General features: G+C 40.7%; 1 protein-coding gene across 2 annotated transcripts in view; it reads left to right on the top strand.

Annotated features, from left to right (window-relative positions):
- The window catches only part of sorl1 (sortilin-related receptor, L(DLR class) A repeats containing), a 77,031-nt gene extending 65,704 nt beyond the window's left edge, over window positions 1-11,327 (top strand). For both annotated transcript variants that reach the window (XM_034604157.1, XM_034604156.1), the window contains exons 36-48: window positions 426-538; window positions 1,063-1,167; window positions 1,304-1,370; window positions 2,415-2,497; window positions 2,593-2,683; window positions 2,803-2,993; window positions 4,151-4,270; window positions 5,783-5,947; window positions 6,918-7,092; window positions 7,540-7,646; window positions 7,893-8,085; window positions 8,232-8,444; window positions 9,587-11,327. In XM_034604157.1, the coding sequence (XP_034460048.1) occupies window positions 426-538; window positions 1,063-1,167; window positions 1,304-1,370; window positions 2,415-2,497; window positions 2,593-2,683; window positions 2,803-2,993; window positions 4,151-4,270; window positions 5,783-5,947; window positions 6,918-7,092; window positions 7,540-7,646; window positions 7,893-8,085; window positions 8,232-8,444; window positions 9,587-9,654 (1,691 nt within the window). In that variant the 3' untranslated portion in view covers window positions 9,655-11,327. The remainder of the gene's footprint in view (window positions 1-425; window positions 539-1,062; window positions 1,168-1,303; window positions 1,371-2,414; window positions 2,498-2,592; window positions 2,684-2,802; window positions 2,994-4,150; window positions 4,271-5,782; window positions 5,948-6,917; window positions 7,093-7,539; window positions 7,647-7,892; window positions 8,086-8,231; window positions 8,445-9,586) is intronic.
- The last annotated feature ends 15,328 nt before the right edge of the window (window positions 11,328-26,655 follow it).

Here is a 26,655-nt window from a genome sequence, read left to right as displayed (position 1 = left end):
AATTTATAGAGAAATCTGTCAATGTAATTCTAGCCTGTTTCATCAGTGCCAAGAAGTCTGGCTTTTTACCGGTACATTTATGATTTTGAAATTGAGAGCTCAGAACTACTCGCCATTAAGCAACAGAAAGGGTTCACTTGTTATCCCTGTCTCTAAATTACAGGGTTGTTCAGGTAACTGTGACAGCAAATAATCAGCTCTGTCAGGTTTTGCAGAGGGAACATGTCCTCTCCTAATGTCTCTTGATTTTGTTGTTTTTCTGAGAGCAGGAAATAAGAAGACTCACTGTGGAGTTAACTATTGTAGCATCAGAAATTGACATGTCATTAGTTCGATGTAGTTTAACACAAATCAAACCCATTTAGTGTGCTTCTTCTAATCGATACTTAATTTATAATGAATGTCTGTGTGTGTGTGCGCCTCAGTGCCTGATCCTCCCCGGAACCTGCAGCTGTCCTGTGATAACGGTGAGGATGGGACAGTGGAGGTCTCCTGGAGTCCTCCTGACAAAGGACACGGCCTCATCAGGGAATACATCGTAAGTGATTTTCCTCTGAAGAAACTACATGTCCAATTAGAGTCCGAATATTTAATGAAACTAACGATACTGTCACCAAGACTGACTGACCCTCAAACCCTGATACATTTAAGTCATTGCTTAAGACTCACGTCTTCTCACTGGCTTTCAATTCGAGTTGAGACCTTCATTTTATTTGCTAGTGTGCAATATTTAATATGAATGATTATGATGTTTAACATTTTATTGCTTTCCGTAATTTCTATTTATTCTTTTTTTTTATATATAGTGGGTTTTTTTTGTTTATTTGTTCAGCACTGGTTAACTGTGGTTGTTTTATATGTGCTGTATAAATAAACTTTTGACTACACTGTGTTCCTAAAGGTTTGTAGGAAACTATTTGAGCTCCTGTATGCTTTTCTTTGGTGTGTGTGTGTGTGTGTGTGTGTGTGTGTGTGTGTGTGTGTGTGTGTGTGTGTGTGTGTGTGTGTGTGTGTGTGTGTGTGTGTGTGTGTGTGTGTGTGTGTGTGTGTGTGTGTGTTCAGGTTGAATACAGTGAGCGTGGAGGTCTTGATTGGACATCACAGAGATGCATTACAACCAGCACTAAGGTGAAGGAGCTGCAGCCAGACAACCTGTACAGGTTCAGGGTAAGTCACTCATACACACACATACACACACTCACACTGTTCTGTTACGATCATAAAACGGTGAGAAACCTATGATTTCCACAGTGGTGATAGTATCATGCACAGATGTGGATGTTTCTGATATGATGATTCTCAGGTGGCAGCAGTGACCAGTCGAGGTGTGGGGAACTGGACAGAGGTTAAATCCATCACTCCTAAGAAAGGTAACTCGTCCATCTATCACACAAATACAATTTAAACATCTGTCCAACACTGTCCCCTGCTGGTGTTAGGTAGGTATGTCAGGTTGTGCAGGTGTGCTGTGCTTGGAGTTACACCAGTGTTTGTAACTTAAACTGTGATAGTGGGACTGCTGATGAATCTGATGGTTTGGATCTCAGTGCACAAAGCGTGTCCTTTAGGGAAAAGCACAGAAATAGCCTCACCACATAACTTTAAAACCGCTGGCAGCTTCCTTGGGCAAACCGCCGACCACATGTTTTCACTCCTCTCCCAGCACAATTAAAATGGTCAGATTAAACCACAAGGCTAAATAAATTCACCACAGTTCATGGCACGATCATCAAAAGTGCTCTTAACCTAGATTAATATTAAGATTAGTTGGCCATCATAAATTCTCAAAGTGAAGATTGGTGAATAATAACCAGGGGAAAAACAAAACTCCTTTTGTGTCCAATTCCACATGATAATTTACAATTATTACATCACAGTCGTGGCATTGTCATCACTCTGTTCAGATTAAATTAAGTCACATTCAGTTTTCAATCATTAATTCATTCACATTACTTTGCCTCACAAAAAGAAATGTGCTCATTGGAACAAATGGAATGAAAATCTGTTCACAAAGATTCTGTCCTTCATTCATTCATTCATTCAAAATACTCTAAGATTTCTCCAAAGTGCACTTTGGGTTAATTTGTCCGAGTTTATGGATGATTTAACTCTTTAACTCTTGAACCTTGAACATATGATGCATTCTTTTAAAAGCTGTGATTGGTTGATCGAAAAAATGTAATAAAAATTCCTTAAATCTCACTTCCCGGTTTTTACCTTGAAGGCTGAGATGCTTTGGGAAGAAGAATCTAGTCTTAATTGGGATGGGAGACATCCTCAGAAAGAATAACATTTTCTCAATAGGTGCAAACTCTTTGTGTGAGGAGGCTACGAGAATACAGCTGCTGGAAGGCTTTTAATGTGAAACTCATGGCGGTTTAGTTTTCATTTAATTCCTCTTTGTCCTGCTGCAGCTCTGCCTCCGCCCTCTGTGATCGCTGACAGCATCACGCCTGACTCCATGAGTCTTTCCTTCAGCCTGAACTCGCAGTACGATGTAAGTCTCTCTTTAAAATAACATCTCAGGTCGTAAGATTGTGTTCTGTCTCTGTGTGTCCGAACATGACTGATGGTTCCCTGTGTTTCTTTAAGGTGAAACAGTACATTGTGATTCTGTCGTGGCAGTTTGACAAACACGTCAAGGAGAGCAAGAACTTCACAGTCAGAGAGGGGATTCTCAAAGGTACTGTTTAATGGCGATGTGTCTTTGTCCAGATACTTGTGCACTTTCAATTTCAAGTGACCCAGTGACACCGACTATCATCTCAATCCAGTCATTCCCTGTGTGCTGCCTGTTTCCAGCTGCAAATCTGACGGCGGGAACCATGTATGAAGTGGCTGTGTGGGCTCACACCAGCATAGGAGACAGTCCCACTGCCCTGTCCCATCATCAGACCGCCGGCACGCAGCCAGAGAGACCCTACCTCAAAACCAGGGCTCTTAATCAGACAGCTGTGGACTGCACCTGGACCCTCAAAGGACCCCCCGCTCAGGTACAACACTCACCATAGATATATATACATGTGATACAGTAAAAAATAACTAGTACATTTGAATATGGTGTGCACCTGCTCTTTATGTTTTACTACATACTCAGTGACTACACATCATTTAGCCTATTAGGGCCAGTTATTTACACTGAACCATTAAAAACGAATCCATTGAAGACATAAAATGACTTGATAAAAGTGTCCAATGAAAAATAAACATTAAAATTGTCACAATTAAATGAATAACATACATTAAAGTATTTTTATGCATTTCTGCAAAGCTGATAACTTTATTTGGAGGTCAATGATGTTCCTAATCAAGACAACACTGAACTGCAACACACTTCCTCTCGGTTTTGATTTGATTTTATAGGGAACTAATACAAGTATAAGAAAAAACTACAAGTGCACTCACTACCTCTGCCAAGGCCCAACAGACCACATATGAACCACATTTATGAAATAAAAATGCTGGATGGGTTCTTCCCTGGCACATACTGCATTCTTCCACCAAGTTTTGTAGAAAATCCTTGTTGTAGTTTTTGCATAATCCTTCGAAATGACAAATAAACATAACGTCCTTGGCGGAGGTGCCTATCCATAGTTTTCCGAAAACAATGTTAGAAGGTCACAGAACAAAAATCTCTCCATAAAAAGAACTCTTTGTACTTTGACTTTAAACACTCAGTGCTTCAAAAAGGCAGATATACAGTGAATACTATTTCAGCCTCTTGTCCACACGTGAACAGCGTTGCGCGTCATTTAAATGGCGATTTTTACAAATGCCTTCCAAAGTTACATTTTCTTTAACTACGGTTTCTGTTTCTGTGTACCTGTGTGTACATGTAACACCAACAATGCTATATACTGGTGAGCATGCTCACAATGTTCTTCGCTGGTATTCGATGCATGGGTTGTAGTCGTTTTAGTGTTTTTTCGTCTGGACAGATATTTTGTAAAACTTGGTCTTGGTCTTCATATAAAAACGAAGGGGAAAATATCCCTTCAGAAAAATATCCGCAGTAATGAAGACCAGGATCATATGTTCCATCTCTGTAATAAATACTTTGAAAAGATTTGATCAAGGACCAGACCCCATCCACAGAACCCTTTTACTGATTGCACAAGTTGACTTTGTTTTATTTGTGGGTTGTGTGTAGATGTATGGTGTGTTTTATGCCACCTCCTTCCTGGATTTGTACCGGAGTCCTCACCTGGTCCGCAGCACTTCCCTCAGCCTCACAGTCACAGTGGACAGTGATGAACAGTATCTCTTCCTGGTGAGTCTTTTGAAATCCTCTACAGACTATTTCACTCCACTTAAACATCTGCTGCCTCAAAGTCTGGAGGTCTGCATCCTGGTCTTTTTTTAAATTTGTGCTGATACCATTTTCATATTTAACTGACGCTTTTACTTTTGTGCAGTAAAGCTAAATCCAGAGACGTCTGGGCAGATGTCTGAACCCCCAAGAGTCTCACATGAAGTCATTCACATCTCTCAGTCACTCTGTTTTCACACCAAAGGGGTTCGGGCTGGCATGAAGCCAAACTTGTTCCAGCAGTCAGGGGGTCTGAACAGAGACGTCTGATTAAAGATAAAATGGGGGGGGGGTGGGTGAAGGGCTAAATTATCCTCAGTCTTTTCACCTAACAAAGAAAAAGTCAGAGCAGAAGTAGCAAATTATTCTGTGTCAGGTTCGCGGATGCAGGTGCTAATGGGAAACATGATCTGATCTGCAGCTCTGCCACAACCTGTCTGCTGTGGAAGGAAAAGTGAACAGCTGATCATGACTACATCAGTGAAGACAGATTTTAACATCATGTGCTTCACTACACGTACAGCTTTAAAACCATGGCTATTACTCACATTAGAAAAACAATATCACATCAGAGTATTCAGCATTTTCCATTTGAATTTGTTATGAAATACAGCAGTTCCTGTTCATACACACTGTAAAATGACCCAGAAATATAAAGTGTGGATTGAATACACCAAGTAAAGGTGGAGTTACTGAGTCTGGGGAGTAACTGTTCACTGCTCCTTCAGAAGGTCCACCCCCCCCACGTTCATCCACGTGCATTGCCAAAGTGCACCATGGATCTCAACAAGTTGGAATTAGCCACCACAGACATGAGCATTAACTGTGGACAAATCCAGCCTCTGAATTTACACAATCTACAATGTGTGTTTCTGGCCCTTGAAGAGGCAGACAGTCAGATATACTGATGTGCACACACAGAACGTACAACTCGCTCACTGTGAGGAGATGTTGGCAGAATTTACATAAGTGTATTGAATTAATATTGCTTACCCTGCCTTTAAATACTTTAGATCATTAACATTATCAATCAATGTGTGTTTTTATCTACGAGACCTCATCCATGAAAATGTAAAACTAAATGTAAGATTTCAACATAATTGTTGTTGGATCACATTGTTGTTTTTTGCGTATATTTGTGTCTGGTGATGTTAATGTGGAAATGTTGTTTAGGGGCTAAATAAAATGAGGCATTATGGGAAAATAAAAAGCAGCATAATAACAACAAACATTGGCATTACAGACATTTTAATACAGTGGTCAATTTTAAGTGAAGGGTTTTCCGTCCATGTCGGTGTCATTGTAGAATAGACTAATTATATAATTAACAGGTAATAACAGGTCACGTAGGGGCATCGTCATTATTGGAGCAGAAGTCATTGAATAGGTGACTGGGAGCATCAGCTTGCCTCGTTTGCATCACATTATTGTACCGTTTCACTGTGGTGATTTCTCTCACTTGTCTCTTCTCAGGTGCGTTCCGTCTCACCCTTCCTGGGCCCTCCCTCTGAGTACTCTGTGGTGAAAATGATTCCCAACGAGAGGCTGCCACCCAGGAACCTCCATCGTGTGCGAGTAGACAAAACACAGGCCACGCTGAAGTGGCAGCCGCCTTATGACGCCCCAAACACCGCTCTGGTAAAACACTGTCTCATGTTACTGTGATGATGAATACATGATGATAAGCATCAGGAATGTGATCAGGAGGGTGTTTCATGACCTGGTAGAGTTGAACAGACAACAACAGATAATCTGATAGGCAAATGCTGACGTTCACCACTGTACTGACGAGTGTCTTATCGGTAAACCTGTCAGGTCTTGAACCCGTTTATCCGCTTATTTTTATCTTTGAAAATGTCCTTCTCCTTTACACCACACTTACTGTGAGCCTCCATTGAATATGTTCTCAGATACACAAGACATGATGATATAGTGTAAAGTGCCACCCCTGTATTTCTCACCCATCAGGGTGATTGAAGGTTTAAGCTCTGCCCAGTACTTTTCCCTGATGGTCCAGGTCTCTTATTGAGGCTGCACTGGTTCTGAAGTTGATGATATTGGGGCAAAAACATCCCCCGACTTTCTAGTATATGTTTCAAGACTGTATTTCACGACTCCTCCAGCAGGTTTAGCAGCGAGTTCTGGCATCCCAGAATCAGCATCTCAGTGTTTGTCTAGCCTGCTCATTTGTGACATCAGCCTGGGTTGTTTCAGCACGGCTCACACGCAGGACACACGCCTGTGAGGCGCTTCACACGCAGGCAGTGTGGCCCAGGCGTTACAGTGGATGTGTAGTTGGGCTTGAGCACAGGGGACAACACGAATCTTCACTGAACCTTTTTGTGGCAATTGACGATGCCACCGGGGTCTCCCCACAACAGCCAGAGACAAACCATTCTCTTTTCATCATATTTATTTATATAACAGGCGCAAAACATAAACTCAAACACTAAACATAAATTTTCCAGCAGTCTTTGATAGTCTTTGACACGATCTAATCATTTGTCAGACTGGATGGATTTCAACTCTCAGCAATCTGAATCTGTTCTGTTTTAGTGAACTTGACCTCTGTGTGTGTGTGTGTGTGTGTTTCTTCATGTATCTCTAGACCTATGCAATCCACGTGCGGGACGTGATCCGTAAGGTGGAGCTCGATTACAAGGTGACCACACCGAACAACACAGTGGAGTACCTGCTGAAAGGCCTGGAGCCTGGAGGACGGTACAGCATCTCTGTCCGCCTGCGCAACATGAGCAAGGAGGCCAGCTTCACTCTCAGCACAGGTCACACACACACACACACACACACACACACACACACACACACACACACACACACACACACACACACACACACACACACACACACACACACACACACACACACACACACACACAGAGCTTCTCATGTCTTTTCTGTCTGAGCAGTAACTATCATACAGCTTGTCATTGTGCCACCATGTTAATTAACTCAATAGTGTTAATCACTGTTAGTCAATCTAGAAAATGTACTATTACCAATTTTGTAACATGTGTTAGTGTTACATTATTTTACGTAATTCATCAAATATGTCACATCAAAGTGCACAACATGATGCAGTTTGTAGTATTTGTAATACTTTGTACTCTTTCATGAGCTCCCAACACACTTAAATACAAGCAGTAACTTTACAGAGACAATACAGTGATGGTCCAGTGTTGCTTAAAGAAGTATTTTCTCCTCTGCTGCAGTTCCTCTTGCTGCTCCTGAGGCCCTGAAGATTTTGACAGAGAAAGACCACGTGTTCCTCTTCTGGAAGAGCCTGGCTGTCAGGGAGAAGGAGTTCAATGAGAGCAGGGTGAGACACTGTTGTTTTACACAGTCTTCTCACATTCTACTAAAGGCCTGCTGGACTTTAATACAGCTTAATGATATGTAATAATAATGATCTTGATGTTAAGGTTTTTTTTTAATTGTTAGTACTGCGATTTAATCAGCAAGCACAGTAGTAGAAACAGAAGTGTTTTCATAAGGACAGATTTTCTGCCCCATTCATTTATGCTCCTTTTGTCCTCCTCTGACTTTCTTGGCGTGATCCTCACAGGGGTATGAGGTGCACGTACATGACAGCATCACCAACCAGACGTCCTACCTGGGAAACACCACAGAGACCTACTTCCGCATCAGCAGCCTGCTGGTGGGCCACAACTACACTTTCTTCGTGCAGGCCCGCTGCCTGCTCAGCGGTCAGCTGTGTGGGGAACCAGCTCTGCTGCTCTTTGACGAGCTGACAGCAGGTACTGCATCTACAGACTAACAGCATGTTGTAATGTGAGCTGTAGCATAAAGGAAAACAAGTGTTTGCACAGTTAAATACTGTGTGTAATGACGGTGAACCTGATTTTTCCCTTCATGCAATTAATGCTCCTTTCCTCTTGCCTAGGGACCAATGACGCCTCCCGCAGTGAGGGCCACTCAGGGGACATGGCAGCAGTGGTAGTGCCCGTCCTCTTCCTGCTGCTGCTCGGAGTGTGCGGCAGCTTGGGGGCACTCTACCTCCGACACCGCCGGCTGCAGAACAATTTCACAGCCTTTGCCAACTCCCACTACAACTCTCGCTTGGGCTCTGCCATCTTCTCATCAGGGGATGAGCTGGGTAAGACTTTCTACTTTGTATATGGTCATCCAGGAAAACAGTCAGAAGACATCAGTAGGGTCCAGGACCCATCTGTGTCTGATCACTAGGCTGGAGGCTGGTCACTGCACTGGAAACTCCCACTGGTTGCTCAGGTTGCCTCGCAAGTGTAGAAGGTGGAGATTCTAGGCAGATAAATAAATAGAAATGTCACTGAGGGTTGGAGAGAAAATCACTCACTAAACTTTAGAAGGCACATGTAGTTTCCCTTCACCCACAGGAAACGGCAAAAGGAGAGAATAAGATTAAGAGGTGAACGTCCATGTGTTGTTTGGATATACAAGAGAATAGATGGTCGACTCCAGAAGCTTAACATATAACAGAAACTCCCTTCATATGCTGTGTTTCCATAAACATACATTTTAGCGCATTTTGAAGTATTGCATGAGTAAATAACCAAAAAAAGAGTAAATGTACTCATTGGGAGATTGAAACGTCAAGTCACATGACTGATCAGCTGTTTCCGCTTCTCGAGAACAAGAGGAAGCTGGTAACAGAGTAATTATAACTTGCCCTTGTAGATGGCCAAAGTAACTTGTATTGTTTCTCCATTTTTTTTTACTTTTCATTAACATTGCAACATTGGGCAATTTTTAACATTCTAGTTAATGTTTCAGGGTTAAATTCTCAGGTCTTTTTTTCCTTTTATATTTCGACTATAAGAACTAGACAATCATATGTAGGATTCTTCGGCCTTGGCGGAGGTATGTGCTCTACTGAGTGCAAGTCTTGTTTTTTACTTTTGCGTCGTTTCAAAAGTTCACTTCAAATTTTCTTGAAAATGTATTGGTAACGCGGAGAGTGACTCTAATTAGCAGTCAACATGATGACTTGGATTTACGATGCTGCTCATCGGTCCGTCTGTGTAACAAAGCGCCATGAAAAGGTCCTAATATTCTGCTGAACAATTTAGACACACTTAAAACTTTGACTGTTACCCTTTGTGCTGATACAGAAACAGTGTGGAGGGGATCAGACACAGAACAAATCAGTTTTTTTAAGTAGATTGATTTTCACTTCTCGTGGTTGTCAATAAAAAGCCTTAACTCAAACAGCAAACTTGTCGTAAACACTCCTCTCTGTTCTCTCCTCTTCCTCTCCAGGTGACGATGATGAAGATGCTCCCATGATCAGCGGCTTCTCAGACGACGTTCCCATGGTCATCGCGTAGCAAGACATCCCTCCATTACCTGTTTATCTCTCCGCCCTCCTCCTCTTCTCTTTCTCTCTTCCCCCACCCCCCCATCGCTCCTCCCCCCTCCCTCAAATAACAGGAAACATGAAGAAAAAAAAGGAAAAGTGTAACAAGAGAAAGAGATATTTTTCAAATATACAATGCACTTTTTTTGGGATGCGCAATAACTTATTTTTTATAATACTAAATATATATATGTATGTTCGGGGTCAAAAAAGACTGGGAGGAGGACACTGAAACAAACTGTGAAGGATTTGAGTTTGTGGAGGAGGGAGAGAGACCCTGTTTGTGATGCAAACTCACTATCCATAGGAGCGGTTCACTGCTTAAAGCCAAAATAAGCATCCAGAGACTGAAATATAGAATGCAAAAACATTTTAAGAGTCACTAAAGATAAAAAAAATACATATTTAGATATGGTATATGCTGTATACAAAATGTACACATAGAAACGGTCGGAGCAGTAACTGTTACATAGTTTGGTATTAGTACAGTGTGTACTATAGCAGTGTATGTAACAGTGGTGCCCAGGGTGAGAGTCGGATGAGTTAACTGTGGATTATGTTTCTTCATTTACTGAATCTCAATGTTTGGGAACTGTTCTTGTAAACATATTTAAACAGATCCATGACTGGATTGACCATTGGCACCTTGTAGTGTCCCCATAGATCCACTTTTTTTTACTCTGTTTTCCACCACCAGCACACTGTTCTATGTCTGTATGTAGAGGCAACACATGTCCCACGATATGATAATATTTCTGGCTTTGAGGGGGAAGGAATCCCTCACAGCATTGCCAAGGTCCTAACTATTTGTAAATATTGGCTTTTAATATGTTCTCTCCTTGTAATGCTGTACCATATCATTCTGTAAAATGTGTAATCTTTTTTTTTTTTTTTTTAATCATTCAGGACCACAAATTATTGCCCCCAGCATTTTGCCATAGCTGTAGTCGTAGAGGAAGTGTGTTTGGGGTTCTCAGGGAACTGTGTCAGAGCGGACACCAGCGCAGCACCACCACCATCACCACCACCACCATGGCTTAGGCAGCACTGTCCATCTACTGTTGATTAGGTACAGAAACCTCTGAGGAGGTCAGGATCAGCTGTGGGTGGAATGACTGGCAGGTACACGTCATTGTCAGTAGTGATGATGAAGAGTCAGGTTTGGAAAAAGGTTGAAAGGGCTGATTCACGCAAAAATACACTTAAATACGTGTTCACATACCTCTGTTAGCATGTAGTTGTAGTTTGACAGTTTTAAGAGATCTGTCGCTGAGATTTCTCGTGCTACATGTACATCTCTTTCTAGAGACGGTTATCTTTTGCCAAAAAAAGTCGCCATAAAATCGAAGGTTCACCACTGATGCATTTGCGCATGTGTGACTGGGGCCTTGTTGTGCAGTCAGACCTGATTTTACTTTGAAAGCTAGTGAGGGCAGGCTTCTAAGCATATCTAGTGGGAGCTAGCACGGCTAATAGGCTAACTCTTAACCAAACAGCTTTTTATGAGACAATATGATTTTAATTGTGCAATACTTACTTTTTTTTGACACTCCAGCATGCTGTTCTGGCTTCATTACTGGTATAACTTCAGTATGTCAATAAAATCCAGTTCAAGGCTGTTTATAAACAGTCTTTTGTAAAAAACGCTTTTTTATAGATTATAGGGCTACAAATAACAATATAATTTTCCATTGATGACATATCCTTGTTTTCGATCATTCAATTCATTGTTCGGTTAATATGTCACAAAATAGTGATTGATGTCTAACCGTAATTTGCCAATGCTGTTGTGACCGGGCCTTTCTTCTTTCTTTTCTATTCACCCTCATTCCACGGGTGTTGAGGCAGAAATCTCAGAGACCGATATCTCAAAACAATGAACTATAAAAGAAAATAATCTAGATTGTAGGTCCTGTGTGAGAAAACATACTTTCTATTATTTGGTTAGCTGATCTGTCTATATCAGTATGTACGGTCACACTGTTGTAAGTCCATTAATGTCTAACTCAAAACACATTTTGGAGAATCCTCACCATTGTTCTCCCCCCCCCCACCCCCCCACCCCCACCTGACTCTGCACTATAGTCCATTAACTGATTTTTGTGTTTTGCTTCTCAGCTTGAGCCATTAGAACTGATGGTGTTCTGCTCTTATTTTGTTTTGTTTGTCGAGATGTCTTCATGAATGTATTTTATACTGTATCTATACTTTCCAAGGTACTGTCCCAGCTCATAATGCTACTGTCACCACCTGTGAGGTTTATGCACACTCCCTGGTTTTGTCCTGGCTCCAACGAGTTTGTAAAGCGCCCATTCTACTGAGGACAACACAGGCTTTCTGTTGTTCCTCTGTAGACTGGCTCTTACAACCTTCAGCGCTCACATCATTAACCCAGAGCAGCAAACCTTTTCTTTGTCAGGTAGAGCCCAGAAAATTCCTGAACCATATTTCTTTTCCCCATCTCATTCTTCTCCCCCATCATTAACCCCCGTCTGTGCTGTAACATGTAAGGTTTCCTCAAGGCTTGATTTTCAGCTCTTTACCCTGTTTTTCACACATTTGGTCTGTTTCTTGGCCTTAAAAACAGATTCCTCTGGCATTGATGCTGTTTTTTGCTCTGTGGAGTTTCTGACTTTGTGTTTTGCCACATAATGCCTTATTAGAACACATTTGGTTTTTATGTAATGTATTGTTTTTTGTGATAGAACACAAGTGCACATGCATGCCTACACAGTCTCACACACACACACACACACACACACACACACACACACACACACACACACACACACACACAGACACACACGCACGCACTACCCATACATCAGGCTAAGGAGGCTAGAGAAGAGGTTGGTGTCAGGGCATTCGGTTGTCTTTGTCAGATCACTGCTCCTTTCTGTGTCGGCTGCTGTAAGCTGCCACTTAGTCTGGTTTTAGTCAGGTTTTACTCATGTACAAAGTACGATTATTTGTTATTATGTGATGGTTTGCTCCCCTCTTGTCTTAATGTCAACTCTTGTCAAATAGTTTGCTTCAAAATGTCGTTTGGCACAGAGGACAGTTGGACTTGGCCGTGTCTGAAGATGTTAATGTCTCGCTTGCTTTTCTCGGAAGTTGCAAGAAAACTGAGATGTTTGGAGAAACAGTGTGAGGTGTTTTAAAAACCACTTATACTGAAATAAAGTTGCTGGAAATGAAACTCTGTCTTGTCCTTCTTTTGCGCAGTGCCGGAGAGGAGTTTGTAAAGATACAGAAGTGAGATAAACCATTTTGTCTTGTTATTGAGGTATGGATGAATATGTCATGTATGATGAAAGCACAACTTCACAGATGTGAACTCCAACATACAGTTGAGAAATGACACGTTCAGTCATGCAGTCATGAAGAAAACAGTAGGAGGTTTCTAAATAATGACCCTGAAAGGTCCTCTGGTATGGAGGCTGACAGGTGCTGTCAGAATAATTAAAGTCTGACAGTGTTTGATTATAATCAATTAATAAACTGACAAGTCAAACAATAAAGTCATTCATTAGGATGATTTTAAATAATGGAGTATGAACTGTAAAGAAATCAGTATTTGATACAATTTATGTTTTATTTATTTTCTCATTCTGTTTTTGAACAATTATTATAAACCAGAATAATAACTTTAGTTCCATTTAAAGTATGGACATGGGATCAAACATTGGATTCAGGAAGGACATAAAATATAACTTTTTATGATACATACAACATTGGGATAAAAGAGATGATTTTCTTTTAAAAGAGAAACTAGAGATACAATAAATAATTAAGAAGCTACTGTCAAGATAACACTAATATGGTTTGGGAAGAAGGAATTGAAGTCATAGTGATCAACAATGTCTGAATGTCTGTCTATTTTGTATTTCTTCAACATTTTCATTACCCTCTAATTTCTAAATATTTCTCCAAAGCTCAAGAGAAAAATTCATACAATTGTCACAATTCGCAAGTGTAAAATAGAAGTTACTTCTTATTTCTTGCAATAGGTATAAAAAAATTCTCAGTCAGTAATCATAATGTATTTTGTGAAGGATATTGAAATGAACTTGTTTTACTTTGTCTCTGAGTTTGTGATCACTTACCATTTTTATCCAGTTTTGTCACAAGCTTCAGTTTTTAGTTATCGTACAAATATTCCTACCAATTCTATGGTGGGGTGAAAATCATAAACGGAATTTTTTAAGAGGAAGATCAGAGGTACAATAGTTCCAAGTCATTTTTATTTAACCAAAAAGTAGTATTAAGATTGACAAAAACTTCAATCAGTGCTGTCCTGATAAGTTCAGGTTGCGGCACCATAGTGTTAGAAGGTTGTTGTGTTCACTGCTGCAGAGGAAAGTTCCTGTTTATGAACACAACAGCTCATTTGTCTCCTTCTACAACAGAGCTGCACAGCTCAGCTACTACTTAGCTCTGAGCTTGGCTAAATAAGTCCAAAGACACAAAGACCAGTTGCCATGTAGGGAGAGCCAGATCAGATGATGATAATGTGATATAACTTCCAGGATGTTGGCCGTTGACCTCAGAGGTCGTTGAAGGGTTAAAGGCGGCAGGATCCGGGTTCTGGTTAAATGGTCCCACTGGAGATGATGGTTCCTTCCTTGCACCATATGTGTCTGCAGTTTGGAGATAAATGAAAAGTGATATGTAATTACATAGGTGCAGTTTTAACCACTTTACAGTATATTTTTGCCCTCTACAGTCATACAGCCCATGTACAGCTCTTTCTTAATCACACATCACTCACACACAACTGGGACAGAACACTAAATCAAGGTTATTTGCAGGATACAGTTTCTTCACCAAGGACACTTCAGAAAGCAGAATGGAGAAGCTGGGGATCAAACCACAGACCCTCTGGTTCGTGGATGACTTGCTCTACCTCCTCAGCCACTGCCTCTCAGATCTCTGGGTTTTTTAACCAGGCTTTGATGAGAGCATTAGTTCTGTTGGACCAGTTGTTGAGGGACTCTTCTTGCCGTGAAATGTTGTAAAGACATTCAAGGTCTCCACAGGGTAAAACCCACCCCTGACTTTTACTCTGGTGTCCTCAACAGCTTGATATTTTAAATTGTGAACATGAGAGCTGAGCTGGAAGGTGAAGCTTTCAATTTACCAGTCACCACTATGTTCCGACCCTCGCATGTGGTCACGAGCTTTACATTGTGACAGGAAGGACGAGATACACGGATGAAATGAGCAGATGAAACAAGCGTTCTACATTGAGATAGGGTGAGGAGTTTGGACATCCACAGAGCCGTTGGTCTTTTGTGTCAAATGGAACCTGTTGAGGTGGTTCACACATCTGATTAGGATGAAGATGTCTCATGAGCAACTTCCACTGGCGGTCCTCTGGGCCCGCCCGACTGGGAGAAGGGACAATTTATCACAATTGGCAGAGGCTGTCATTCTCACACTGGATTCCGATTGTCACTGTTTACTGTTGACTCTAATAAAACTCTAATGTAGATGTTTCAAGTTACTAAACCAAGCATTTCATGTGCTGCTGCATTCAACAAATCAACCAGGACTGAAATCTTAACAATACTCATTTGCAATCCATATTTATTGAAATATAAGTAGTTGTTTGACAGACAAACAGACACTGAGATGATCCAGCTGGAATGGTTAAGCTATTAATATCCTCAGGAAACCAAGAATCAGGTCAGGGATTTGCACTTTTATCAGAACTGTAAATAAATCTCAGTGCATTTTAAAAGACTGTTTATAATACCACCTGGAGGAAGTTTTAATGCCTTTAGTTACAAAGTAAGCATCTAAAATGATGTCAGTTCTATTTTAATCAGGTTTCTAAGTTTAAGGCTGCCAAAATTTGTTTAAAGTGGGTTAGGGTTAGGGTTAACCCTGACGCTTGTCCATAAAGATGTATTGTGCAGTACACACACACACACACACACATATTCAATTTATTTTAGTGAGGACACTCATTGGCATAATGCGTTCCCTGCCCCCTTACCCTAACCTTAACTATCAATAACTAAATGCCTAACCCTAACCCTAACCCTAACCTAATTCTAAACCTAAAACCAAGTCTTAACCCCAAAACAATCCAATAGAAGAGGGTCAGAAGGTGAGGACCAGCCAAAATGTCCTCACTTTCCCAAAATGTCCTCACTCCGTGGGTTGTAGGCTCAAATTGGTCCTCACAAAGATAGCTGTAAAAGAGCACACACACACACACACACACACACACTCAGAAAGACACACAAAGTAAGGGTAAGCCTCATCAGGGAGCTGCCGGTTGCTTTCTAGTGTAGCTACTAGTCAAAGGTCACGAAGGTTGAGACCATAGCACAAATGCACACACGCATAAATGCACAACAACAACAGAGCACTTGTCTCAACCTCCACAGGTCAAGAGGTGATCAAGAGCTTTTTGACAGTTGCCCAGTTTCTAATTGCCCAGGGTCAAAGGTCAGTAGACTGGAGGTTGACGACGCAAGATCAAGACTGGAGTGAAGGCTGTGAGAGAAGAAGAAAGAGAGAGGAGAGTAAAGGAGGATTACATTGGTTTGGAGGTTTCCTACACTTTACAACATTATCAACAAAAAGAGTTTCTACATAAGAATTTACTCAAAAACATCCAGGAAAGTTTCATGAATATTCTACAAAACAAATTCAAAACACCAGGCAATCTAAGCATGTAAATCATTTATAAATTCTATTTTGTGCCACTTGGGGGCGTGAAAACATTGTTGACTTATTACCACCTTTTGAGTTGATATGAAGAACTGGTTCACAAACAAACAGCTTATTTACACATCCAGCAGTTACAGTGAAACATTATCATTCATTTGGAGCTGTGTCCTTGAATTAGTACAATATTCATACTCTTCTCACTCTGTTTTTGGTCCCCACCACCTCCTGCACTCCACCATGTTGATGAGCTATTACAGTGGCTCAGTACCTACTGCAGCTAGTTCACAGCATTTCACGAGTCTAAAATCTATCGGCTTGGCCAAAGAAAAATAAATAATAATAATAATGTTAATAATATCAGTAAATGGATAAACATTTCTTACATTGCACTAATTAAAACAAAGTTACAAAGTGCTTTCAAAAAAGAAATAATAAAAGCAACTCAAAACTGTTAAAATGTTAAGCAATCTAAAACCAAAAGAAGTGAAATAAAGGAAAGAAAGAATAAACTACATAAGTGAGGCTATGAGAACTGTGGAACTGAAACAAAGCAGCGAAGTTGTGGCCCGGACGATTTAACAATGAGCTGAATCTGGCACCACAGCTCCGTAAAGCCAGGGGGAGCTGCAGATTCTCTGTGGGTTCGTCACTGTGAGCATTTTACATAGTCACATAGTACATGTTATGAAAATATCAATAACAGCTCCTCTGAGGAACACATGTTGAGATACTGGTACACATTTGCAAACTGTATCTTGTGAACACACAAAAAGTGAAAATTAAAGAAATCTGAATAATAATAATGAAGAAACATCGAGAGAGAAGTTTTAAGGCTCAGAACATCACACCTGAACAATCACTGCTTGCCGTATCGCCTGATAAGCAAAGTTACAAAAAGCAGATGTTTCTCATTCTTTCACAATCTGACAAACACATTGTTTCACTGAGGCCTTCACAGGCAGCTGGCTTTGCAGAGGACTGGTTCCCATGGGCTCAGACTAAAATGACTTTGGAGACAGGATCGGGTTTTATATGACGGTGCTGCATTTAGTCATTATCATCAGCTCCTTGCTGCCTCAGTTTAACAGATTCTCAGTGGACATTTGCCAGACTAATATCTGATTGTAAAACTCCGCCTGTAAGATTTAAGCTAGTTTAATTAAGGCAATCAAAAGGCTTAAATTAATTCAATAAATCCAATATTCCTTTCCATTATTTAAACAAATCTCAGTACATGCTGCATTCAGTAATTTGCTGTAATCTAAAGCTATATTATTACTAACTGAAAAATGTTCCAGGTCGAAATTAAACTTTCTTTAATGCACTTAAATGTGAAATTGCAAGAATGGAGGCTTTTTCTTATTTAACAGCTTCCCTGAAGTCTTCCTGGAGGTCTGATAAGAGACTAATAGTTTCACTTTTATTAACAGAGCACCTTTCAAAACATAATGTTTTAAATTAAAATTGTAATAATAATAATAATAATAAAAAGTTAAATAATTAAAACAAGTACAGTAAATACCATCAGTTAGGAAAAAGCCAAAGGATAAAAGTAGGTTTAAGAAATGAGATCACATATGTGATGATGATGTGTTTATATATCTGTTCATACATTTAAACTATTTATCAAGGCAACTTGCACCAAGAGAGGAATTTCTTGAAGATGAAGACGAAGTTCGCGTTTTTCCCCTCAACCCAAAACATCTTCGTTCCAGTGAATATAGGTTCAGTAATTTAGTTGAGTTCTCATCCCGCCACATCCATTCTACTGGTGATTATATTAACATCGGGAGTGGGTCCTCTCTACGGAGGCCACCATGTTTTTTACAGTAGCCCAAACTGGACAAACTAACACATTTTGAGTTTTTATGACAACTGAAGGCCACCACAGGCTATCTTTCATGTTTGGAAGGGGAGGGTGAGGGGAGGGGTATTCAGCTGCAACATGCAACTTTACCTGTAGATGTCACTAGATTCTACACACTGAACCTTTAACAGAACTGATCCTGTGGCCAAACTTGCACAAGTAACGCAATGAGAAAATTCGCTTCACGCTTGGTGTGAACACAGCTTTATAATCGACATAATTACATAACACACAAATACAACAGCGACAATGCAAAAGTACATTTATTCTGAGAGATCTCCTCACCCTCTGTACAGACCTCTATTGAATCAGTGACATGTATCCAGCACATGACAAATACATGTCCGTATTAGCAAACGCTCATCAGCAAAGTCATCAAATCCACTGTTTCATGAATTCATTATGAGAACCTGTTCTGTTTTCCTGTGATTTGTTCTATACCTGATGTAGTGTGCTGCTATTTTTGCTCTCTGTTATTGCTTGAATTAGCTTTAAAGGTTTAATGAACAGATTTTTGGCTCAGAATGCCTATATTTCATGAGTAACTAGTGTATCAGCACCCACTACAATGGACTATTCCATAGCAAACCTACCATAAGTAAATTTGTCGTCCTGGTGAAGAAGTCGTGTCTGAGCTGGTGCTTTCATACTGAGGTAGATGAAAGAGTCGATGGGTGAGGAGCTGTGCAGGTGAGTTAGTGGGAGCAGAGGGGACCAGAGGCCACACCCAGCCAGCAACACACACTGTAGGGAATGAAAGACAAGACACAAAACACACACATGCAGATCGAAAAAGTGACCAGAATACAGGCAAAGTTCTTACAATCCCATCACTGTTGATATGCCCAGAATGTTGTGATGTGGTAGAACAGAAAAGTTGAAGTTAGCTGTAGTTTTACAATTTTCATTTCACAAATCTGAGGTAGAACATTCAAAACAATGAGTTATATCTACCCAAAGCATATGTAACACGGAGGAATTATAACGATATATATCGACTTTTAACTTCAACTGTCAGCTTTATTTGACCCAGAAGGGCAATTTGTGTTTACAGCTAGGAAGTACAACACAGAAGACACAAAATAACATTAAACATATAGTACAATGAGGGAAGTGGGAGGAGCCCTGAATACAGTAGGCCAGAGAAACCAAGAACAGGAGTCGCAGGCATCCTTTACTATAATTATATAAATAACACTATGTAAATAGAATATTAATACACAAGAAGTAAAAAAAAATATTATTGAATAAATAAGATCAATTGCAAGAGTCAGGCAGTCCATATAAAGTGCATTGTACCAGTATATTGATAACCTGATCAGCATCTTACCAACTGGAATACAAACAACCATCATCAAGGACATAGTCTTCATCATCATCATCATCACACAAGAACCACATCGAATTAAAACCTGAATTTAAAAGACAAATATGTAACACATATTGAACTGATATCAGATTTTAAAGACTAGATTTCGAGCTTATCCAGATATCTACAGAAACTTTGGAAAATGTTCTATAACTTTGACAAAATACATATTGTAAGGAGGCGGAGAGAGAGTTTGTAACCATTCATCCTCGAGGCCTAACATCAGTTCATGGTAACACAATCACTTTCTTGTGGTCGTCTGTCTGCATGTTTGTATTTATGGATGTATGGATGGATATAGTCATTTGTGTATACCTTATGTTGTGTGTTTTACCTGTCATGTGAAGCACTTTGTAACTGTGTGTTTTAAAAAGTGCTATATAAAAAAATATTTTATGAATTATTGTGGGGAGCACTGGACTCTGATAAACTGTGATTTAATTTCCTCACCAAATTTTTCCTTCTTTACATTTCACATACTCTGTCTCCGTCCCGAAGCCGCCTAACAAATAATCAGGAGAGAGAAAACGCCCCTGATGACTTTAACAAGACAACTCGATGTAACATTCCCTGTTTCAGGTGTAGCAAACGAACTGAACTGACTCTGGGTATGTGGTGAAATCTGCAGAATGATGGCAGTGAAGTGATTACTATTGGCTGGCGTGTGCTGCAGATTGGTGTGTCTACGAACACCTTCAATTTTTACAAAATCCCCCAAAACTACACTGAAGCTACAAACATTAGGCCTCATCCAAAGCTCCAGGTGGTGTAAGAATTTTATTTAAGAACGTCTTCAAAACACGATGAGAGGAGCCGACAGCGTTCGTCATCATCGGCCGACATTTCATCGTGCTCCAGCTCTTTTCATACTGACGAGTGTGTTGTCTTGTGAATCCAGACTGCAGCAATTAGTTGGCCACAACCATGCGGGCCTTTTCATTTGCAGGAGATTTCACAAAAACAAAACTTCCCTTACCCCCCTTGTTCTAACACGCCAGAGGCTGTTCACCTTGGAGACCTGCTGCGGTCTTTATATGTGATAATAAAGACAGAAACCCTTTAGTCTTGTCTTGCTCTAGTGCTAAAGCTCTGATATACTAGGTATGTATCTCTATCACTCCCTATAATTTCGGTATACTGGAGGACATTGGTATTGTTAAATATTGGTATTGTGCGTCTCTGACAGTATCACAGCTGGGGTGGTGCTTTGGGCTGAACTCAGACTCTCCCCGTCTGCCTGAGGAATCGCTGCTCTGACCTTGTCAGACTCACAGACAGAAGCGAGAGGCAGAAAGAGCCTGAACAAAATGATTATGTCTTCCTCCCTCGAGCCCCTTGGGATCCATGAGTTAACCTTTTTGCCCTTTAGAAAGATTTAGAAGACTTAAAAGTTTGATGGGTATTGCGGCATGGCTGTAGCCCTGGAGACGAACCAAAAGCAAGTCAAAGCAGAGTGAAATGTTGTTTCATCATAATTATATCTTTACCTGTATTTTAAGACCAAGTCCCATGAAAGATAAATACCACATTATATGAGGCATTGTTAATCCAAGTTAAAAAAGAGCAGAGCAGCCTCTGCAGTCAAATCCCAGTTTTTACTGCTGAGAGCCTCATCGTACCCTCTCATGGCATGAGACCACGCCACGGCTAACAACTACTGCTTCATGCATGCCTTCTATTAGTGCTGGCTCAAAGCAAAAGTTAGTTACACATCTACAAAAATAATTTTACTAATGGCAAATGTATCTCCATCGTCTTGTTGCTCTGACCATCATCACCATCACATCCTGTTTCCTGACCTCTGGTTTGCAGTTGAATGGCTGATCAGTTTATTTTGTTGTACATTTTCTGGAGTTGTGTTGCTGTTTTTTAGATTTTCAGAGTTCTTGTTTCCTGCCTCCCTGGACTTATACGACCTATCAGAATTGAATTGCACCTTCCTGCCTACCAAGACTGTACCTTTACCTATATTTACATACCAGTGGGAGCAGATGAGTATTTCATGGTAGTAATATTTAGTTATTCATAAAATTCACAATTTCAGAGCATTTACACACATAAACAAGCTGCACTACGTAATGTTGATGAAAAAATTCAATAATAATCCCCCCAAAAATCCACTGGGCACTTAGAGTGTGAACTATTGCGTTTATTTAGTTCCTAAAATGTGCGTGTACACGGGTCTGAGACGAGCACAAGCGTGCCCTTCCCCCCTCGCTTCCCCCCTCGTTTCCAACGGACTCTCGCTCATCAAGTTGCATTTGGAGACTTTGGAGGCGGGGACAATGGCTGATGCTCCCCTCCTTCGATTGGTCACTTTGAACACTCCACTCCCAAACTTATCCCTGATCCTCTAACCTGCTTCTTCAGAGGTGGAGAGAGAAGAGTTACATTAAGTCACTTCTACAAGGCGCGTAACACAAAAAATTGTGCATATATAACATGTCACAATTGTGGCTCTTTGTGTCGACAGCAGTGGTATCTATGATCCACGAAGTTTACAACAGCATTTGTATGTGTACCAGAAATGCTCGCTCGTGAGTGTGTGACTGTTCTGTGCACTTGTATCATATGAGCTGGAAGACCATTTTTTCACTGTTTTAAAATGTGCGTGAATTCTAAGAGTAAATAAACAGCATAGTGAACTCATTTGATTTGAATGACTTCATGATGGTTCCCCTAGTGCTGCTCTTAAGACAGTCCTCAAACATTCAGCCCCACTTCTGCCTCAGAAGCAGTTCATTATTACCAGGCTACAGTACATACCTGCTGTACCGGAACGGTTGCTTTCTGACATCTGCCATTAATATGTTTCCTCTGGCACTCAGCATGTGACCTGTAATAATATGTTTCCCAGCACATACGGCGTGGACCTTGAAAACACAGCTGACAGCTGCGTAAGTGAATGATGAGTGTTTTCATGCACATCACGGTTCAGTCGTCCCATTTTCAGGATCAGGTGAATCTGAGTGACGGATACAGATGCTTTATCAACTTAATTTGCTGATAACAGCTTTCCACTGCTAAAACGTCAAGAAATGCAAGGTCCAGGTGCTTTCAGGGTTTGCTCAGCAGACGTGTTGTCACATCACAACAAGGGCGACTGCCACAAACACAACAGTATTACAACCTTTTTACTGCTACACCAGGACAGCCTATACTTTTAACAAGACTAACACCATTTCCACACAGGAGGTGATCAGCACATTAGCAAAGCAACAGTAGAAACATCACGTGTCTATGTTAGGACAAGTCATAAATCTGAAGTAGCTCCAGAGCTTTAACAGGACAAGAGAACAGTCCATTCCAAACAGGCAGGTTTATTATTATTTAGAAATATGTCCAGTAGTTTTGCTCAGATTTATTTTTGATCGATTCCTCCACTTTCGATGTAAGCAGTCTTCTCCCCTGCTGTCAGTGGCCAAATCTCATCACGTCTCTCAGCCAGGTCTCTCGTGTGTTGACGTCTGGGCGAGTCCCAGATTATCATGGAGGAGAAAATGTTACACTTTCCACTAAACTGCTGCAAATCAGATGTTGGATTTTTCAAGAGGGACAGACGATTTGATAAGAGGCATGTAATTTGCAGAAGATGCTGTTATCGATGACGGAAACAGCATCACTGCCTGCTGAAAGTGTAAAACACATCTGTCTGCTGGCAGCAGTTGCAGCCCAGCCCTCTATGCTGCAGTGTGAATCCTGAGCATCAAACCGTTCAAATTTTACAGGAAGAGAAAAGACAGGGATTTTGATGTAACAATACTATGATTTTTTTGTCACATATTTGGAACATAACAGGAGATTAAAGTTAATTCAAACAGTTAACGCAGAACCCAAGGATTAAAACTGGTACAACATGTATTTGTCATTTCATGTGGCCTTTAAAAGTTCAAGTTACAAGAATCTCAAAGTTCAGTCCATGAGTTCCTGCAGCAGCAATAAGGCTGGTAGATTATTCTGAAGAGACAGGATGGAGAATAGTTCTCATTGGCTCTAAGATGCTACTCAATAACACAACACATTTGTCCCTGTTCTATTATTTTCTACAGGATATTGTCATCGTCAGCATCCTTCAAATACCCTATTTGCATTAATGAAATATGTATGTGTAACATCCACCTTAAGCTCTTCTCCTCCAGCAGACATCCTTCAACCATTTCCTTAGTGCGGCTGTTCCGGCTGTGCCTGAGGGGTAGAGTGGTCGTCCTCCAACTAGAAGGTCGGCAGTTCGATTCCAGTCTTCCACATCTGCATGCCGAAGTGTCCTTGGTAAAGATGCTGAACCCTGAATGGCCCCTCATGAAAAAAAAAAAGTGCTGCCCATGGATGCACTGTATGAATGTGTGTGTGAATGGGTGAATGGCAAACTGTACAGTAAAGCGCTTTGAGTGGTCATCAAGACTAGAAAGGCTTTATGAATACGAACCATTTACCATTTAGTGACCTTTCCATCAGCTACTTTTCAGTCCACTTCAGCTGCAGTCAAAGGACAAACCATGACTGTGTGAAGATGGCTATCAGTGTGTTATTGCTGTGGGGACTTTATTGGATGAACATCCACATCTTTCTGGCCAATAGAAGAGATCGGAGTGGCAGCTCTCCTAGCAACAAGATTCACTGGTTATGAAAAGCCACTAACTAACTAACTGACACTGTGAATTGACGTCATTTAAAAACTGTTCTTCTTCTTATACTTGATGGTGATTATGTTTTGCTCATTAGCTACGCTGGTATGAATGAAAGCTACATTTGTCAAAAGACAAACGTTGTGTGTTGATATCCTTTCCGACTGATATTTTCTTCTATGTAACATAATGATTCCTCTTTTCTTTCTCTATTATGTGTGAGTGGCTTAAGGTGTTGGTTCCCTGACACTTTTCTAAAATTAGCTGAAACTGACAAAGTTATCCACTGTTCTCTATTTTCTCTTTAATAAAACAGAAGCTCTACTATTTTTCGTTCATGATGTAACATATTTTATATTATACAAAATATGACAATGACAAATCAATCTCTGTAATCATGTAATCAAACCTTTTTTGTAGCTCTTACCCACCCACCCACCCACCCACACACCCACCCACACACACACACACACACACACACACACACACACACACACACACACACACACACACACACACACACACACACATGCAGATTAAGATAGTCTCCACTAAAATAAGTAGCATGCTATAAATTGTAGCTCACTTGCGTAGTAGCTAGTTATGTGCAACACTGACCCCCTCATTTGGACAGCACACACACACACAGACAGTGAATAGACAAATGTTGCCATTGATTCTTGTCAAAACACAGATAAATTTCTGTACTTTCTAAAAAAACAACCTTCAACTGCATAAACTGTCAACAACAACATCGTCACCATGTCAACACCTTCCTACTTCCTATTGACTGTATTCATCCACAGGAGTAGAGACTGATTTATGTGCTGCTTTCACAAAAAACAATCAATCTAAAGTTGTGAATTTAGTTGAGTGTTAATATGTGTCTATAATATAATTATATATAATATAATTATAATAAACAATATAATTATAATAATTTTAATATAATATTGTTTTCAAAAGATTTGCCTCTGCACACTCAAAATCCCACTTTATCAAAGACAAAGAAGCCAAACACGTTAACAAAGAGAAATTCTCCACTGGATCTTGCAGCGTAGGTAACGACATACTGAAGAAAGTCATAAATACATGTCGGTGCAACTTTCCTTCGACCCCACCGAGGTGTTGCATTACTGCAGGGTACACACTCAGTTGTGTGTCGGAAGAGACTCCCTGCAGCTTCCTGCCAATAACACTCCCCTCGGTGTTGTCACAGGGATGGAAGGCTGCAGCCACAGAGGGAGGAGTAAAACCTTCCGTATTGGCAGTGAGGGAGGAAGAAGACTGAAGCTGAAGATATATGGGCCTACCTAGATGTACGGAGCAAACTCCCCAGCTGCTTGTCTGGACGAGCAGGGTGGATCTGATATGTCTTTGTGTGTTTGATGCCCTGCTTTCCGCTCTGTCAGAATGCAGGAAGGTCTGGCTCGGGGGCCGAGTCCGGTCGAAATGATGACAGTTAGGAAGTGTTCAGTACGCATAGTGTGGAGATGAGTGTGAGAGACATTCTCATTTCCATCTGCAGTGTGAGAATACACCCCTCCTCATACATTTCACTATTCTCCACTCTTGGACCAAGGCCCCCACTGGACATAAAGGGCACATTTGTTCTCAACCTTGTGCCATTGTTCTGCGAGCCTACTGTTAATATCCGTTGCAAATCTGCTTACTTTCAGATTCCATCAATACGGGTGGGGAGGACAAAGAGACGACTATATGGCCCGTTCAAGGCCCAGAGAAAGCAGAGAAAGGATGCAAACAGAGGTTGTCAGTGTGTTCCTTGACTCTGGGAGGGCGCTGACAATGACAGCAGTATGGAGCAGCCTGTTGATTGATCAGTCTGATGTTGTGCTGTGTGGGATGGATGTCGCAGACAGAATTAAACAAACAAAGGCTGAGAGGAAGTGGCCTGATTTAGTTGAGGGATTTAGAAAGGATGAATACAGTATAAGCTGAGTGGATGCGGTGGGTCTACATGTTCTTCCTGTAATCCATAAATAATTTCACACTGTGTGATGATTAAGGCCAAAGGGGAAAGAAACAGAAGCACCTACAGGCTACAGATTTCTTTTCAGAAAATCACCAAATCACAACCTGTCCCAGGTTTTATTTTCTGCGGGATTTTTCAACATCACAGCTGCTGCGGGTGCAGAGATTGGTGAAGGCCAAGGCCAACAGAGAGGGAATTAAATTCACAGGAGAAAAATACAAACAGCTTGACATGGAAGGCCATCCAACCACACCAGCTATGTTTTAATTATAGACAAAATAGAATGTATAAATATACTGTGTGCACCTGCTGTAACTCATTTTCTCCTCTATATGCACACGTTTGCCTCTGTGTACTGCACACATAGAAAATAGCTTGACTCCAGAAGTAAAACATTTACTTTAGCCAATATGTATTTTCTTGAACAATATTGT

Source organism: Hippoglossus hippoglossus, chromosome 13, assembly GCF_009819705.1.
Source record: "Hippoglossus hippoglossus isolate fHipHip1 chromosome 13, fHipHip1.pri, whole genome shotgun sequence".
Taxonomy (NCBI): domain Eukaryota; kingdom Metazoa; phylum Chordata; class Actinopteri; order Pleuronectiformes; family Pleuronectidae; genus Hippoglossus; species Hippoglossus hippoglossus.
This window is presented reverse-complemented; position numbering and strand designations above follow the sequence as displayed.